The sequence below is a fragment of the Palaemon carinicauda genome, chromosome 8 (assembly GCF_036898095.1).
Source record: "Palaemon carinicauda isolate YSFRI2023 chromosome 8, ASM3689809v2, whole genome shotgun sequence".
NCBI classification, from domain to species: domain Eukaryota; kingdom Metazoa; phylum Arthropoda; class Malacostraca; order Decapoda; family Palaemonidae; genus Palaemon; species Palaemon carinicauda.
This window is the reverse complement of record NC_090732.1, coordinates 154,044,011-154,058,862: the sequence shown is the minus strand read 5'-3', so window position 1 is coordinate 154,058,862 and position 14,852 is coordinate 154,044,011. Positions and strand designations below refer to the sequence as shown.

At 36.1% G+C, this 14,852-nt stretch overlaps 1 protein-coding gene across 2 annotated transcripts in view; it reads right to left on the bottom strand.

Moving 5' to 3' along the window:
• The window catches only part of LOC137646037 (uncharacterized), an 86,122-nt gene that overhangs the window by 18,419 nt on the left and 52,851 nt on the right, over positions 1 to 14,852 (bottom strand). For both annotated transcript variants that reach the window (XM_068379177.1, XM_068379176.1), the window contains exon 2: positions 10,040 to 10,255. In XM_068379177.1, coding sequence (XP_068235278.1) covers positions 10,040 to 10,180 — 141 coding nt within the window. In that variant the 5' untranslated portion in view covers positions 10,181 to 10,255. The remainder of the gene's footprint in view (positions 1 to 10,039; positions 10,256 to 14,852) is intronic.

Genomic DNA, 14,852 nt, shown 5'->3' with positions numbered 1-14,852 from the left:
TGTACGCCCTTATGACCCAAAGACTCTGATCTTTGATGTTTTAAATATGTTTGAATATTATATAAGTCCATGAAAATTTATATAGCAAAAATGGGTCTCTGGCCAATTTTAAAAGTATACCCCAGTTGACTTTAAGACCCGAGAAAAGTAAAGGACATACATCTATTTTGTGTTCATTATGGAGCAAACTATAAACAAAGTAAAGATTTGTGTAAATCAAACAATAGCTTATAAACTACTCTTTGCAATTATACCAAATATATACATGATGGACCAATCCATATCAGAAACTCATCCAACATAAGAGCAGTGATTAAATCACACAAATGCTCAAATTTAAGAAATATCTAAAGTGGTTCCTCTAAAAGTTATTTTAGTGCAATGTATATCTAGCCTACTCATTATACTTCAATGTTATATTGCTACAATTAACAATCAATTTTCATAATTGTTACATATGAACCATGAAAATGTAACAATTCTGACTCTTTATATGAAATGATAAAGACATGTACTGTGTTCTAGCAAACATCAATTTGGGCAATGAGACTAATTTGCTCCCTTTCATTTGCATGTTGCATGTATTCAAGTATCAGTGATTGCAAGCTCCAGCATCACTGTTGGTGGTATTTAGACATTATTTGGATGCTACAGGCACTAAAAATACAAGAACACGTAATCCAGTGATCCTGGTAAAATGACAAGGGTTAAAGATCTTGAGGACCCTGAAACAAAATTTAAAAAAAATTCCAGTATAAGAGACAGAATGAAACAGCCACCAGAAGCTGGAACTGTGTCAGGGCCATCCCCGCAATTGTTACAAATGTTTTGTAAACTATCTTTACAAACTTCTTACTGACTCTGACAGTACTGAACACAACACTCCCTTTATGCCTTATTCTTTGAGACAATCCTCTCTTGGATTAGACCATCACATCTTACATGGGGACTGCATATTCTGCAAAAAAAAAAAAAAAAAAAAAAAAAAAAAAAAAAAAAAAAAAAAAAAAAAAAAAAAAAAAAAGGCGCTTCTCATACGTATATAGGGTCAAGAATTATTTGCACAAGAGGCAAGATTCCATCCACATTGCTATAAAAAGTACATGGCTGAGCCCAATCTGTGAAACAGTGGTCATCGGGAAACTATTGATAATCAAGATGGGTTTGAGGCAGCACATTCGAATGACTTCTATAAAGTCACTGACTTTGTCCAGGCCTCTGTTGTGCACCAAGGTAATGTCATACAGCTGTCCTACCTACATTTGATGTATATCAATGAAATTCACCGCACTGAGTACTAAAACCCGCACTATCATTCTGAGAAACTGCGACAAGATAACAAAAACACAAAACGACAACAACAAACGTGTCGTTCACAAAGGTCAACTTAAGCATGAGTTCTTTCCTTTTCTATTTGATTTCCAGAGTGAGAAAAACCTATCTTCTTGCCTCAAAAGACTCCGTGGAAGATGTAGCTCTCGTTTTGCACAGTGCCATTATCAGAACTCACCAGCACTGATAAAAGGGACAAAAAGTGTCATTCTGATCCCAACGACTTAGAAATAGATGAACACACTATTTCCTCAGTGCTTCAGCGTTTCTTAAGTCTTCTCTTGTCAGAGACAGACTTGAAGTATGCTTTTCTGTATACCCTTTTCAATCACTCAAGATATCTGTTGAATTATTACAAAGAAAGAATGGAAACTAACCAAACATATCTTGTTATTCGTGACTTTAAGACATGTGTTCAGAAATAGCCACTTAATTAGCATACTTGACCGACTTGGTCACTGTGAAAACAACACTTTTAGACCAGAGTTAGAGGCAGAAATTTTGATATCATTGGGAAATTCCTCTACCCTTCTCAACATGTAATCCTAAAAAATCCTCTTCCATTCAGAATGGGAAAAATTCAATCTAACACTGTCTAGTGTTCATGTAAAATCAATGTGCAGCACAGCTGGTGGCATTATGTTGCAGAATGTAAAAACTGAACCTGGAGATAGAATAGGATCACATACCTCTCCTTCAGCTCTACCAAATCTATCTTCCATGTCATCTAATATCTCCTCAGTGAAACAGAACATGTGGGTATGATTCACTGTCAGAGTTCCTTGTCAAGAAAAGAGGACCTTGCATGAATATTCAAACATACAGAGCCAACAGGATACATAGCTGCTGATAAAGTCACTCTGGTGAAGTATTTTGTTTTGAAACTGATGAAGCATAAGCAGTGGAAGAAAACAAATTGATTAGCATTTTCTGGGTTTACATCAACAGGAACTGCCCCAAGGACAATTATAACAATTAACTACTATTCAATGATAGTTGAACCAATAGCAGAATACAAAGCAAGGAAAGAAATTTTGATTCAATCAAGCAAAACTACAAAGGAAGTTGGTCAACAGCACAATACTACAACATTCAACTTTGGAGTCACAATGCAAGTAATGCCCATTATTTGAGATAACCCTGAGGGTTTCAGGAACACATAATTCTGATTGGATCATTTCACACACTCATAAGATATCTGAGAATGATAGAGCACAAGATGGCAGATCAAAGATTCTGATCGGAGCAAACCTGAAAAACTAGTGGTTGCTTTAAAAGTGTCCCCTCTGGTAAAAGCTACATCAAATCTTTTTGGTGTAACAAAGAGGTAGGTGAACGTATGGAGTGTCTTCTTTTCGATCCCTGCTAGAATCCATAGACCCCTCAAAGCTGGATGCCCTCATCAAATGTTGCAAAGCATAAAACTTTTCATCTGTGTTAAGTCCAATCTATCATACTCCTTATGGCAGCTTATGAAGAGTTTCAAGAGAAAGACTGCAATTGTCACCTTGGAAAAACTGTAGTTTTCTGGTTGTCCTCCTTGGATCATGCTCGCAAAGTCTCCCTGTTGTTATATGCATTGAAGACCAACAACTTTTCACAGTTTCATAAGTGGATGGCAAACATGACAGAGCCCTTTTTCTCTTATGGAGAACAGAAATATAATTGATTTTTTACACGGTTTGATACCTTTCTTACAAATGTTGATGTCAGTCATCCTGGTGGATTGCATTTGTTTCGACAATGGCCAGTATCAGTGGCAAGATCCTTAATACCTAGAAATTTCTGTGCAACTGATAAAACGATGGCGGAAACATTCATGCACTTCTATAAATCAAAATCAGGTTCCAATCCTGTTGGAATAACTGGTCTTCTCACAAACTACGGTGCTCATCAACACTGGATTTACACAGTGTCAGAGCGAGCAAAGTTTTTCAAAGTGAAACTAGATATATGTGATCTATCTGATGGTTTAGAAGGTTCCAGAAATCATTGTGAATGTTCGTCACCTGAAATTCGACATAGTGAGTCTGCCGTCAAGTGAATAGTTGATGTGTCAACGGTTTCTTCAATCAATTCAAAATAGATGATAGAGAATGTCAGTACGTCTTGTTGTCGGGTCCTCTAGTAACCCAGGAAATCAGGAGATGTCATATGTCCTGAAAGCATAGGGTAGACAGCCAAAAGAAAGTTCATCACTGAACAACGGCAGTGGGAGGAAACACGATTTCTATGAGAGAATCCCAAATGCTAAACTTTCAATAATGGAACACATGAACAAGAACGCAAGTATGACATCAAGTCAGGGAAAGACAATCCAGTACAGTGAACAAGAAGACATACCCTTTCGACTGCTTGTGAAGTCGCAACCTCTTGAACATCCCATAAGTCTTGAAGATTTGATGACATACTCCTCATCAATAGTTCCATATGCTCTTGGTACTCCTGACAGCTACATGTCTAAACAGACAAGCCTAAGATGATGAACTACCTTACAAAGGATGTCCAGTGTGCACCAAACCTTCCTCATGATGAGATTTTTCATAGATGATGGAGATGCTCATTTACACACACTCAAAGATGTGCCGGATACTCTCCGGAATAATTGCTTGAAAATACTAGAACTACCCCAGAGAGACCTATTACTCTCAATAGACATGTATTTTGAGAATTCTGTGAAGACTCAAGAGGTGAGATGCAGAGGTGTTAGCGAAAAACTTTTGCTGAAAGGAGCAGCAATCATCGACCTATGGACTTGAAGTCAAACTGGGAGGAAACTGATACAAGAACAGTCCCGTGTATTGCCTATGCTCAGAAACAAGAGTTCTCCAGGGTTGTCATTCGAAGTCCAGACCCAGATGTATTCCTTGTCTTTCTCTACTATGCCAACAAATTCAAGTTCACAGAGGACAGTGGATCAAGATCTGATTCATGAACTAGATCATTTCACTTGTTTACTGTATGGTTACCAAAGAGTGTCGAGTGTGAGCAAAGTGAGGACTGTCATGTTGCAAAAAATGGTTGGGGGTAGACAAGAAAATAAATAACTCTTAAAAAGTTGACTATTCGAAGTTACCACTCCAGGGGGTGTACATGGCCCAATCTTATTCTGCATCTATCGAAAATCCTACAAAGGCATGGTGTGAAGTTCAAATTATTTGCGGATGACACAAAATTTTACTTCTTCATAAATGATATAGACGACACTACTAAAACTCTAAACCGAAGCCTTGATAGTGTTTGAGAATGGAAGATAATTAAACAACTAGAATTAAATGAAAACAAAACTAAGTTTATAGTGGTGGGAAAGAGAAACACTGAGAAGCTTGGGTGAGATTCAAATAAATATAAATAATGACTCAGTGCCGATATCTGGTAAAGTTCGTGATCTAGGCGTGTTTATTGACAGCACTTGTCTCAATGCCCAAATAACTAATGTGGTAAAACTGCTGGTTACCATCTAAGAAATATTGTTTTTATAAAAAAAAGTACCTGGATGAATGTTCCGTAAACAAACTTGTGATAAAGCTGTGTGATTACCAGAACTGACTACTGTAACTTCATCTACTACAATGTACCAAAAGTACAACTTAAGAAATTACAAATCCTAATAAGCAGAGGGGCAAGACTGATAAAAGGTGTCTCACCTAGAGAAAGGATCACCCCTATACTAATTGATCTACATTGGCTGCCGATTAAAGCGGGAATAGTATTTGAAATATGTACAATAACCCACCAAGTTATTAGAACCAGTCTTCCAAAATATCTTAAGAGAATTGCTCCATATTGTACAACCAACAAATCGTCCTGACACGAGAATAGTCACAGATGGTTTCAAACTATCAAAACCAAGATATATGTCTACTGTAAGGTCTAGAGCCTTTTAAATATGAGGCCGCGATACTATACAATAGGCTCTCACGAGACATCCGAATAATTGAAGATATTAAGGCTTTCAAGAGGAAACTAAAGATTTTAATATTCGGCGAGTGTTTTGACAGTGATGAGCGAATAGGAAGCGAACAATACGCATCGTGAAATACTAAATGCTCCCGAATGAATATCATAAAACGACCGTGGAGGTCCCTGCAGAGAGTAGGATTCCCCTGCTTTACAGGACCAGATAAGCAGCCCTTAAAGTAAAGTAAGTGTCAAAACACTTTAGTGCCCCACCTCAAGCATGTCAAAGAGAGTAGCCCAGTGAAAAGATCACATAACAGACATTCCATCACCCTTGAAGCATGGTTGATTGAGAGGGCAACAGTGTCTTGAACCTCTTTGGTGTGGTGGAGCTACCCTACCTGCTTAGCTGGAAGACATAATGAAGCACGAACTTTGTCAGATCAGATTAAAGAAAATTTAGATGAAGATGACTTGGTAGAGGCAGAAGTAGAAGGTTTATTCTCTCATGCATTCTGTCGATGGATATGAATTACAAGTGGATAACTAAGTGTGATTACCGAGAGATATTTATGTGTCTAAAGAAATAAATATTGCCCTTACATATCTAGTTTTGCACTGTGAAAAAAAAAAAATTATATTACCTGTTGACATTTCAACGCACAGATTGGGAGAATTAACGATTACTAAAACACAGTATATGTCTTTATGGCTTTATATATCGAGTCAGATTTGTTACATTTCCATGGTACATATATCAAAATTGTGGATATTAATTGTTCATTCTAATACTACAACATTTAAATATGAGTAGATATATACTACTAAAACTTAACTTTTAGAGGGAGCACTTCACACATTTCTTTAAAATGTGCATTTTCGTGAATTGATAACTGCTATTTCATTGCGTGATTTGCTGATATGGATTAGTCCAACTAGTCTATATTTGGTATCATTAAAAATATGAGTTTATAAGCTATCAGTTAATATACACATATCACCTACTACATTTATAGTTTGATTCATGCGCAAAAAAAAAAAAAAAAAAAAAATAGATGGACGTCTATACCTTTCTTTGCAAAAAATTTGGTTTAAAGTCAATTAGGGTAAACTTAAAAAATGGCCCTGAGCCTAATTTTTGCTATGGAACTTTTTAGAAGAAATCTCATAATATTCAAATGTAGATAAAAGTCTATAAAAAAAATTTGTTTAGAAGGATCATGGAGGAGGGGTGCATGTGGGGCTATTATACATGTCCGACTACTAAATCAGTTCCACTTGCAGCTTCTTATATGCAATCCAATCGATTTCCTGTCTCCATATTTCAACGTTGTAACTGCTTCTTTAAATTCTCAATATTAACTTTCACAAGCTTTCAGAGAATAAACATACACACACACACACACACACACACACATATATATATATATATATATACATATATATATATACATATTTATATATACATATATATCTATATGTATATATATGAATATATATATATATATATATGTGTGTGTGTGTGTGTGTGTGCGTGCGTGTATATGTGTGTGTGTACTTATGACGTGCAATAAGAGAGAGAGAGAGAGAGAGAGAGAGAGAGAGAGAGAGAGAGAGAGAGCGGGTTTTGCCTACATAATTAATATATTTCCACATGTTATCAGGCGTAAAATATATCGAAATTCTGATTAATTTGTAATTTTCCTAACTATACAAACCCTCATCCCTTCCAAAATAGGAATAGATCCAAAAAGCTTTGCTAACCAGTGGGGTAAAATCTAATTGTCCTTCCCAAACCAATCAAACATCCCGGTTCATTATCTATCAACACAAATTAGTTTCGCCATTTTTTTTGTCATTCAAAAATAGAAAATAACAAAATCCCCAGACAGACTTCAATTTCCACTGCATGACAGAGAGAGAGAGAGAGAGAGAGAGAGAGAGAGCAAGTAAGCAAGGCTCATAGAGAGTATCATTTTGTAAGTTCACCATTTTTGTGTCTATATTTACCACGAGGTAACCAACATCCTAAGCAAGATCTCGCACCCATTCACGCCCTCCCCCCACCCACTCTCTCTCTCTCTCTCTCTCTCTCTCTCTCTCAATAACAAAAGTTACTCATGATCTGAAATACCAGGACCCTCATGAATTGTTTAAATGACCTACAAAACGATGACAGAAAGGCTAATGGAAGCTACAACTTAAAATACCTGTATCACGCATGGACCCAAATGGGAATAAAAATTAAAGTTAAGCGTCCGTTACGACCAAAGACATAGTGGAAGGGGCGTTGTGCCGTGGTTTGCCTCCGAAGCCGGCTATCAGAAGCTGGCCGTTCTTTTATAAACTCTCAATATTGAAATGTACTTTTTTTCGGATCTCTGAAATCTTAGGTCGGTCTTTCAGGTTGAGTAATAAATCGATCGTTCTAAAGTGCGTTTTTCATAATACATAATAATGTATGATATTCCGTGTCAACATACGGTAGCATACTTTGCCACAAATGCAAAATACACATTTGCATAAAAGAGGAATATTCGACTTCACATTAGATCCTACACGAATACGAACCATGGTCCTATTAAAGGACTCTTATTTGTACGGTTCAGAAAAATGCAAATTCCTTCAAAGGTGTGATATTTATTCATACTGTACATGGAAATACGAAATATAAAAAGATACAATTCCTGTACATTCGACATTCATAATATCTAACAACTTCCTTCCCCGTCTCATGGGTCATCTGATATATCCCTTTAATTGTATGATTTTAATACTCTTAAACCTTCATATTCCTAAAAGCAGTTTCCCGTAAGCGACGAGAGAGAGACTCACATATAAAGAGCCCATCATTGGAGACACCTCAATACTGTATGCGCAGTGGGGCTAGAACTTTAAAAAGTCTCTCTCTCTCTCTCTCTCTCTCTCTCTCTCTCTCATAGTACAGATGTCTTTACATTCAAACCAACCTCTCTCTCTCTCTCTCTCTCTCTCTCTCTCTATCATAGTACAGATGTCTTTACATTCAAACCTCTCTCTCTCTCTCTCTCTCTCTCTCTCTCATAGTACAGATGTCTTTACATTCAAACCTCTCTCTCTCTCTCTCTCTCTCTCTCTCTCTCTCATAGTACAGATGTCTTTACATTCAAACCTCTCTCTCTCTCTCTCTCTCTCTCTCTCTCATAGTACAGATGTCTTTACATTCAAACCTCTCTCTCTCTCTCTCTCTCTCTCTCTCTCTCATAGTACAGATGTCTTTACATTCAAACCTCTCTCTCTCTCTCTCTCTCTCTCTCTCATAGTACAGATGTCTTTACATTCAAACCTCTCTCTCTCTCTCTCTCTCTCTCTCTCTCTCGTTTTTTTGCTATACACGCACTCCCTCTATAGATTTTTCTTTACATTTATTCTCTCTCTCTCTCTCTCTCTCTCTCTCTCTCTCTCTGATAGTACAGATTTGTCTTTACATTCAAACCGCCCCCCCCCCCTCTCTCTCTCTCTCTCTCTCTCTCTCTCTCTCTCTCTCTCTTTTCCCTGCGATGGACGGCTAGAATGTTCCATTGCTTAAACAAGATCCACTGAATCAGAATGCCTAGAGAAGCATCGTGATATTGCAGGCAAGACCAACAATATTGACTATAACAACACAAACAATGAACAAAACAATGCATGTAAAGTAGTTCTTATTCATAAAGATAACAATTAAACTGTAAATAGACTTCGCAAAGCACTTCAGAATAACTTAAACACATAGGAGTCTTTCAGTCGAGAAACATGCCAAGCGCCATTTTTAAAAAGTGTCAGAAATCGTGATTGAATAATAATAATAATAATAATAATAATAATAATAATAATAATAATAATAATAATAATAATAATAATTATCATTATTATTATTATATTGATAATAATGATAATAATAATGATAATAATAGTAATAATATAAATAATTTGAAAATTGGCAATTTTCAATCGCGATTTCTGACACTTTTTAAAATGGTGCTTGGCATATTTCTCGACTGAAAGACTCATATTCACTTTTGTATAAGTTTACTATTAACTCGAAAAGGTTTACAGAATGCCAGCAATCCATAACATTAATGTAAACAAGTAGAATTTGTAAAAAGGTAATAAATGAATGTTTATGGAATAAATTCAGTTACACGCTGTGCCTCCGTCATTTGCAAATGGATCATCTACATATGGAACGTTTGTCGTCCGTATTTATAAGTGCAGTATGTGGAGAGAGAGAGAGAGAGAGAGAGAGAGAGAGAGAGAGAGAGATTCACGCATGTGCAGACATTTCCAGTGTCAGTACTGTTTTATGTACATGGCTGTATGATTATCCCCACGTTTGCGTAATGCTTGTTTAATGTTATTCGCTATAAGAATTACTTCTTTAGATAGCATTGGGTTGTTTACACGAGTATGCGCGTTAGTTTCATACCTAGATGGCATCAGTAGTGATGGCAGTCGTGACGTCAGTTTTTAATGATCTGCAAAGCAGGCAAATGAATAAAGCTTTGTTAGTGCGTGGTTCCAAGTTCCCACGGGCCCTTCAACTTCGTTGTGAACGTGTGCACTAGTGTAAGTTAGCGTATGATCGTCCGCGAATGGTAATGAATTTGCATAACTCTTTGCAGGCAAGAGTGTGAATTCGTCTGAATTTGCCTAAGTGTGGGTTTGTGTTATTCTTTTTATGTTTGCGTTTACGTGTGCAAGAGCGAGTCTGAATCCGAGTCTGTGTGATTGCCCGCGTGCATGCAAATGCATCTATGGCACAAATCTAATCGAAGCGGCACTTTACCGTGAGCCCCATTCCTGTGAGTCTGACGGTGATGTTGAGGGCTGGGTGATGGTGGGTGATGACTTGGGTCTCCAGAGCCAGAGGGTCCAGGGGGGTGACGCCGGCCTTGTTTCCTCCCCCACCACCACCCTCCACCACCATCAGCCTTCATGGACTCCCTGAGGGAGGCCAAGAGCGAACGGATGGCCTCCTCCCCAGCGGCACTCACCGCCCCTCCTGCAATGGACACATAATGTCAAATATTAATATCATGTTGTGCAAACTTAGTCTTCTATTTAGTCATGCCTTTAGTAATTTGCTGTTAACCGTTTTCTTTTAGTAGTTTTCTAAGTGGGCGTTCCAAAATTATTTCGCTCACAGTCTCTTGTATTTATTTCTATATAATTTAATGATTTGATCCTTAATTAATTGCTAAATAGTATACACAAATTATAAGACATTATTCTTAGTTTATTTGAGATCGGTGAACGTTATTTTCTCTGATGATTTTAAATGTTATTGTTTGTAAAGTTTGTGGTTTTCGGAGAGGAAATTAAAGAGAAGAAGAAGGGGCCGCGTCTGATTCAACCCTTGAAAGTTACTGTCTATACCTTTAGTGATTCTAGTAATGCCCCCATAGTGGACACATACAAAGCATAGGTCAATTTCACATTTTGCTTCAATGATGGCTTTTTAAAAGGGGTTCAGAACTTAAATTAACTCTTATTTTTTTCTATTTACGGGAAAACTAAATGGTGAAATTACAGTATCATTTTTATATAGTAGATGAATATATACTGTGTATGTATGCATGCATACATACATACACATATGCATACTATATATAGGTATATTTAATATTTGTGTATCTGAGAGAGAAAAAAAAAAGAAATAAGATCCATATATATGTACAACTTATAAATTAATGCACTGTACACACTTGTGAAAGACATTGTGCACATAAAAAATTCAGAGCATATATATATATATATATATATATATATAAAATGAAAAATTTGCACATTTTTTACGTGTTTTTCATATTCAAATAAGCCATATATATTTTTGATATATTAATGTCTGGATTCTCTTAACGACCTCGGGATCAGAGCCCCAGGCGAAATCACACAAAGACAAGAGCTTGGCTAAGGCCGGGAATCGAACCCTGGTCGGCAAGCTTATATAGACAGTGACTAACCCACTTGGCCACGAAGAAAGATAAAAGTCAATGACAATTCTACTGTACTTATACCTGTCGAATTCAGGTATTTTGTACTTAGAATTGAAATCAACCCATCTTCACCATCGTAGCTAATTGGTAGTTTGTTACTTGGCATTCAATTAATGATAAATTTTGCAAATTTTTACGTGTTTTTCATATTCAAATAAGCCATATATATATATATATATATACACGCACAACACACACACACACACATATATATATATATATATATATACATATATATATATATATATATATATATGAGGCTTCTGCGGGACAGCTTCTCTCCACTGCATTTTACATTAAAGGCCTTAGTAGTGTCAATGGTGTTAACTACAGGAATCCTCGTATTTTCTCAGCTCCTTTAAGTTTTCTTTACATACGAAAACTTGAAGAAACTGAATTAATACGAAGATTCCTATAGTTAACACATTGACGCCGCTAAAGCTATCACCTTTATTGGTTATTATCTAAAAAATTAAAATTTAGATTGAGAAAATGTAGGAATTATTATCGATGGGGAATACCTTAAAAAATCAAGGTTTACAGATGACATAGTTGTGTTTAATGAATCATAAGAGGAATTGCAAAAGATGAAAGAAGTTTTGAATACAGAAAGCAGAAATATAGGACTGAAAATGAATATGAGTAAAACCAAGATAATGCTCAGTGACTGCAGAAAAACAACAAATAAGGGTTATGGACGAAAACTCTAAAGATTGTTAATTAATAACGTACTTAGGACAACGGTGTTGCCCCAGGACATGAGACAAAAATTAAAAGAAGGATAACCATGGGACAGAGAGCTTTTGATAATCAAAATGAAATTATGAAAAGTACAATGTCACTTTCTCTAAAAAGAAAAGTATTTAATCAGATGGTCCAACTAGTATTACTCAGAGAGCCAACAGGCTGTATCACCTCAAAATAGGGCTGTACTTTGCAGTAAGAGATATACTTTTCTTTAGATAATTTCTTTTTTCATTAAAGGGATCTTTGGGACATATGAAATGACCAGGAACACACTTTAAAAGTGGGGCATTTATAAGTTGTGAGCAAAAATGGTGCCAGACAGAGACAATTATAAATCGCCATTTTTGCCGACATCTATGTCTTTAAACACATTTAAGACTATCAAAAAACAATAAGAAAACATTTATAACAGTATATCATCGGCGAGTAAATTGGTAAGCAATTCGGAAATAGGAATATGAAGACAGGTGGTAATTAAACTAGTGTGTGTTGGGGGAGGGGGAACTGGCAGTAATACTGGGAAGTCCTCTATGTACAGTTGGACAAAAGGAATTCATGGCACACCCTCACTCTCAGGAGTGCACCCTTCCACTTCCTTACTGGATCACAAGTAACCAAAAAGATACTGCCGGTTGAGATGCCAAAGCCGGTGGGCGGGGCTACAAACAGGAACTCCAGGAACTCCCCGTGCAGTAAGGAAGTTTCTTGGTGCACTTCCTACCAGTGAGATTTCCCAGAAAAATCCTGTGTCCAACTGTACGGACTAATGTGAATACATTTTTGGAATTTAATCTACTCCGGGGTTTAGCCTTGATTCAGGAGCTAAAGGAGGAATAAGCAGTTTCTCTCTCTCTCTCTCTCTCTCTCTCTCTCTCTCTCTCTCTCTCTCATGGACAAACAGCTAATTGGGGATAAAATGTAGATCTATACACAAAAAGTCAATGTGACATGAAGTTTTCTTGATTAAAAAGATAATTATACGTAAATAAATATGTTAGCACGAGAGACACGGAAACAGAGCTGAAAAAATATAAACATTATTTGATCTGAGATTGTTCAATGATTTTTTTTTAACAAATTATTAAGAAAAATAAATATATAATATTCTTTAAAAAACAATATCTTGTAAAGAGGACGATCTCTGGCATAAACAGTGTAGCAGGAGAGTAGACATCAAGTTTCTAACGCAAATGACAATAAGAGCAAAACAATGATTTTTCCGCCAGACGTCGCAGGTAATAAGAAAATGAAATTGGGGAAGGAAAAACTTTATTTTAAACTCTTAGAAAAAAAAAAGGCAAATTTTACGAGATTGTGTTCAGACATATTAAAACTTCTTCCAAAGCAACATCAAATAATCAACGAAAAATGCAACATTATCTCTGAAGAAGTATTAGGCCTATGCATTTTACTCCCCTTAAGTCATCTTATTCTTTTTTTTTTTTTCAGATTAACTTCTTAAACCCACTGTGAGAAATCTGTTACCTCAAGGACAAAATTTACTTCAAACCTGTCAATATTTACTCAAAGATGACCACCTAGATGTAATTTTGACTCGTCATCCACACTTTGGTGGCTGCTAAACTGTCTGTTGCAGTTGTTGTGATACTGGAATACGAACTCATATATGTTATTTTTGTAAATGATATACTGATGGTTCAATAGTGTAATTTTCCTTTTTTCTGTTGATTTCCGATGTACTGTATGTAACTACCAATGTGTAACTGTGTTTGACATCTTTGGGCGTAATAAATTTATTAAATAATTCTTAAAGAATAGTCGGAACAGTATGAGATTTTGGCAGAGCCTTATTGACAACCTGTCGTAATTTTTCTTAGTATAGAGCAGTACTAAATGTAAACATTAAAGTCAGGTTGTTATTAAAAATGAGAAATTCCATCGACAAGGATGGTAATTTGGACAAAATTCCTTGTGACGCATACTGTGTGGAGTGAGGACGTGCTGAAGAAGTGCTCTGTTGAAATTTAACAACAATAGTGGCAAGTTAAAAGTGAAAATCGTTAAGTTAATAATTTCCGACATCATTAAGTTATGTAAACTGGAATCAGCGTCATTGGAGTACTAAATAGTGCAAAATTACATATTAATAGTTGATTACAACTAGGACACAGGTAAGAGTTACCAATTATGGTTTTCCTGACCCATTTGGACTTAGATATAGTGTAAACTACGAAAATGTTAGGAGCTATTAAGAAAATTAGAAGGAAACCTCATGAAAAGACTGAAACAGGAAAATCAGTTGAAGATGAAACAAATGAATTTCTACAAATAATGAAGAATACACCAGTATATGATAGTGACAACATGGAGGAAGGCGCCTGTGGAAGAAATGATGAATCAGCGAATGGATCGTTGGCCACCGTGGAATCTGATGACACTGAACTATGTGAGCACTGCAAGACTGTCGTTACCAATGAGGGAATTTGTTGTAATAGATGTCAAAAATGGTATCATATTGAAAACGAATGTTCTGGATTAATAGAAAATTTATCACAAGCTGGCAGAAGACTATTATGTAATGAACATATTTATTACATATGTAGAGATTGCACTGATAAGTTCAATGAGGATGTAGCAAACATACAAAGAAAAGTATTGGATGAAGAAGTCGTAATGTCCCATCATTTGGTTCAGGTCTTGATGAATAAAATAGAAGAAATGAAGGATAGCATGACAGAAATGAGAAATAAATTGCAAGAAACAAGAGATGAGATGCATGAATTAAGAAATGAAATGAAAGAATTAAAAAATGAAAAGAAAAGGAATGAAGATGACATAGATAGGAAGCATCTAACTGGCACATATGCTGAAAGGCTGAAATCAAAGAAAACATTG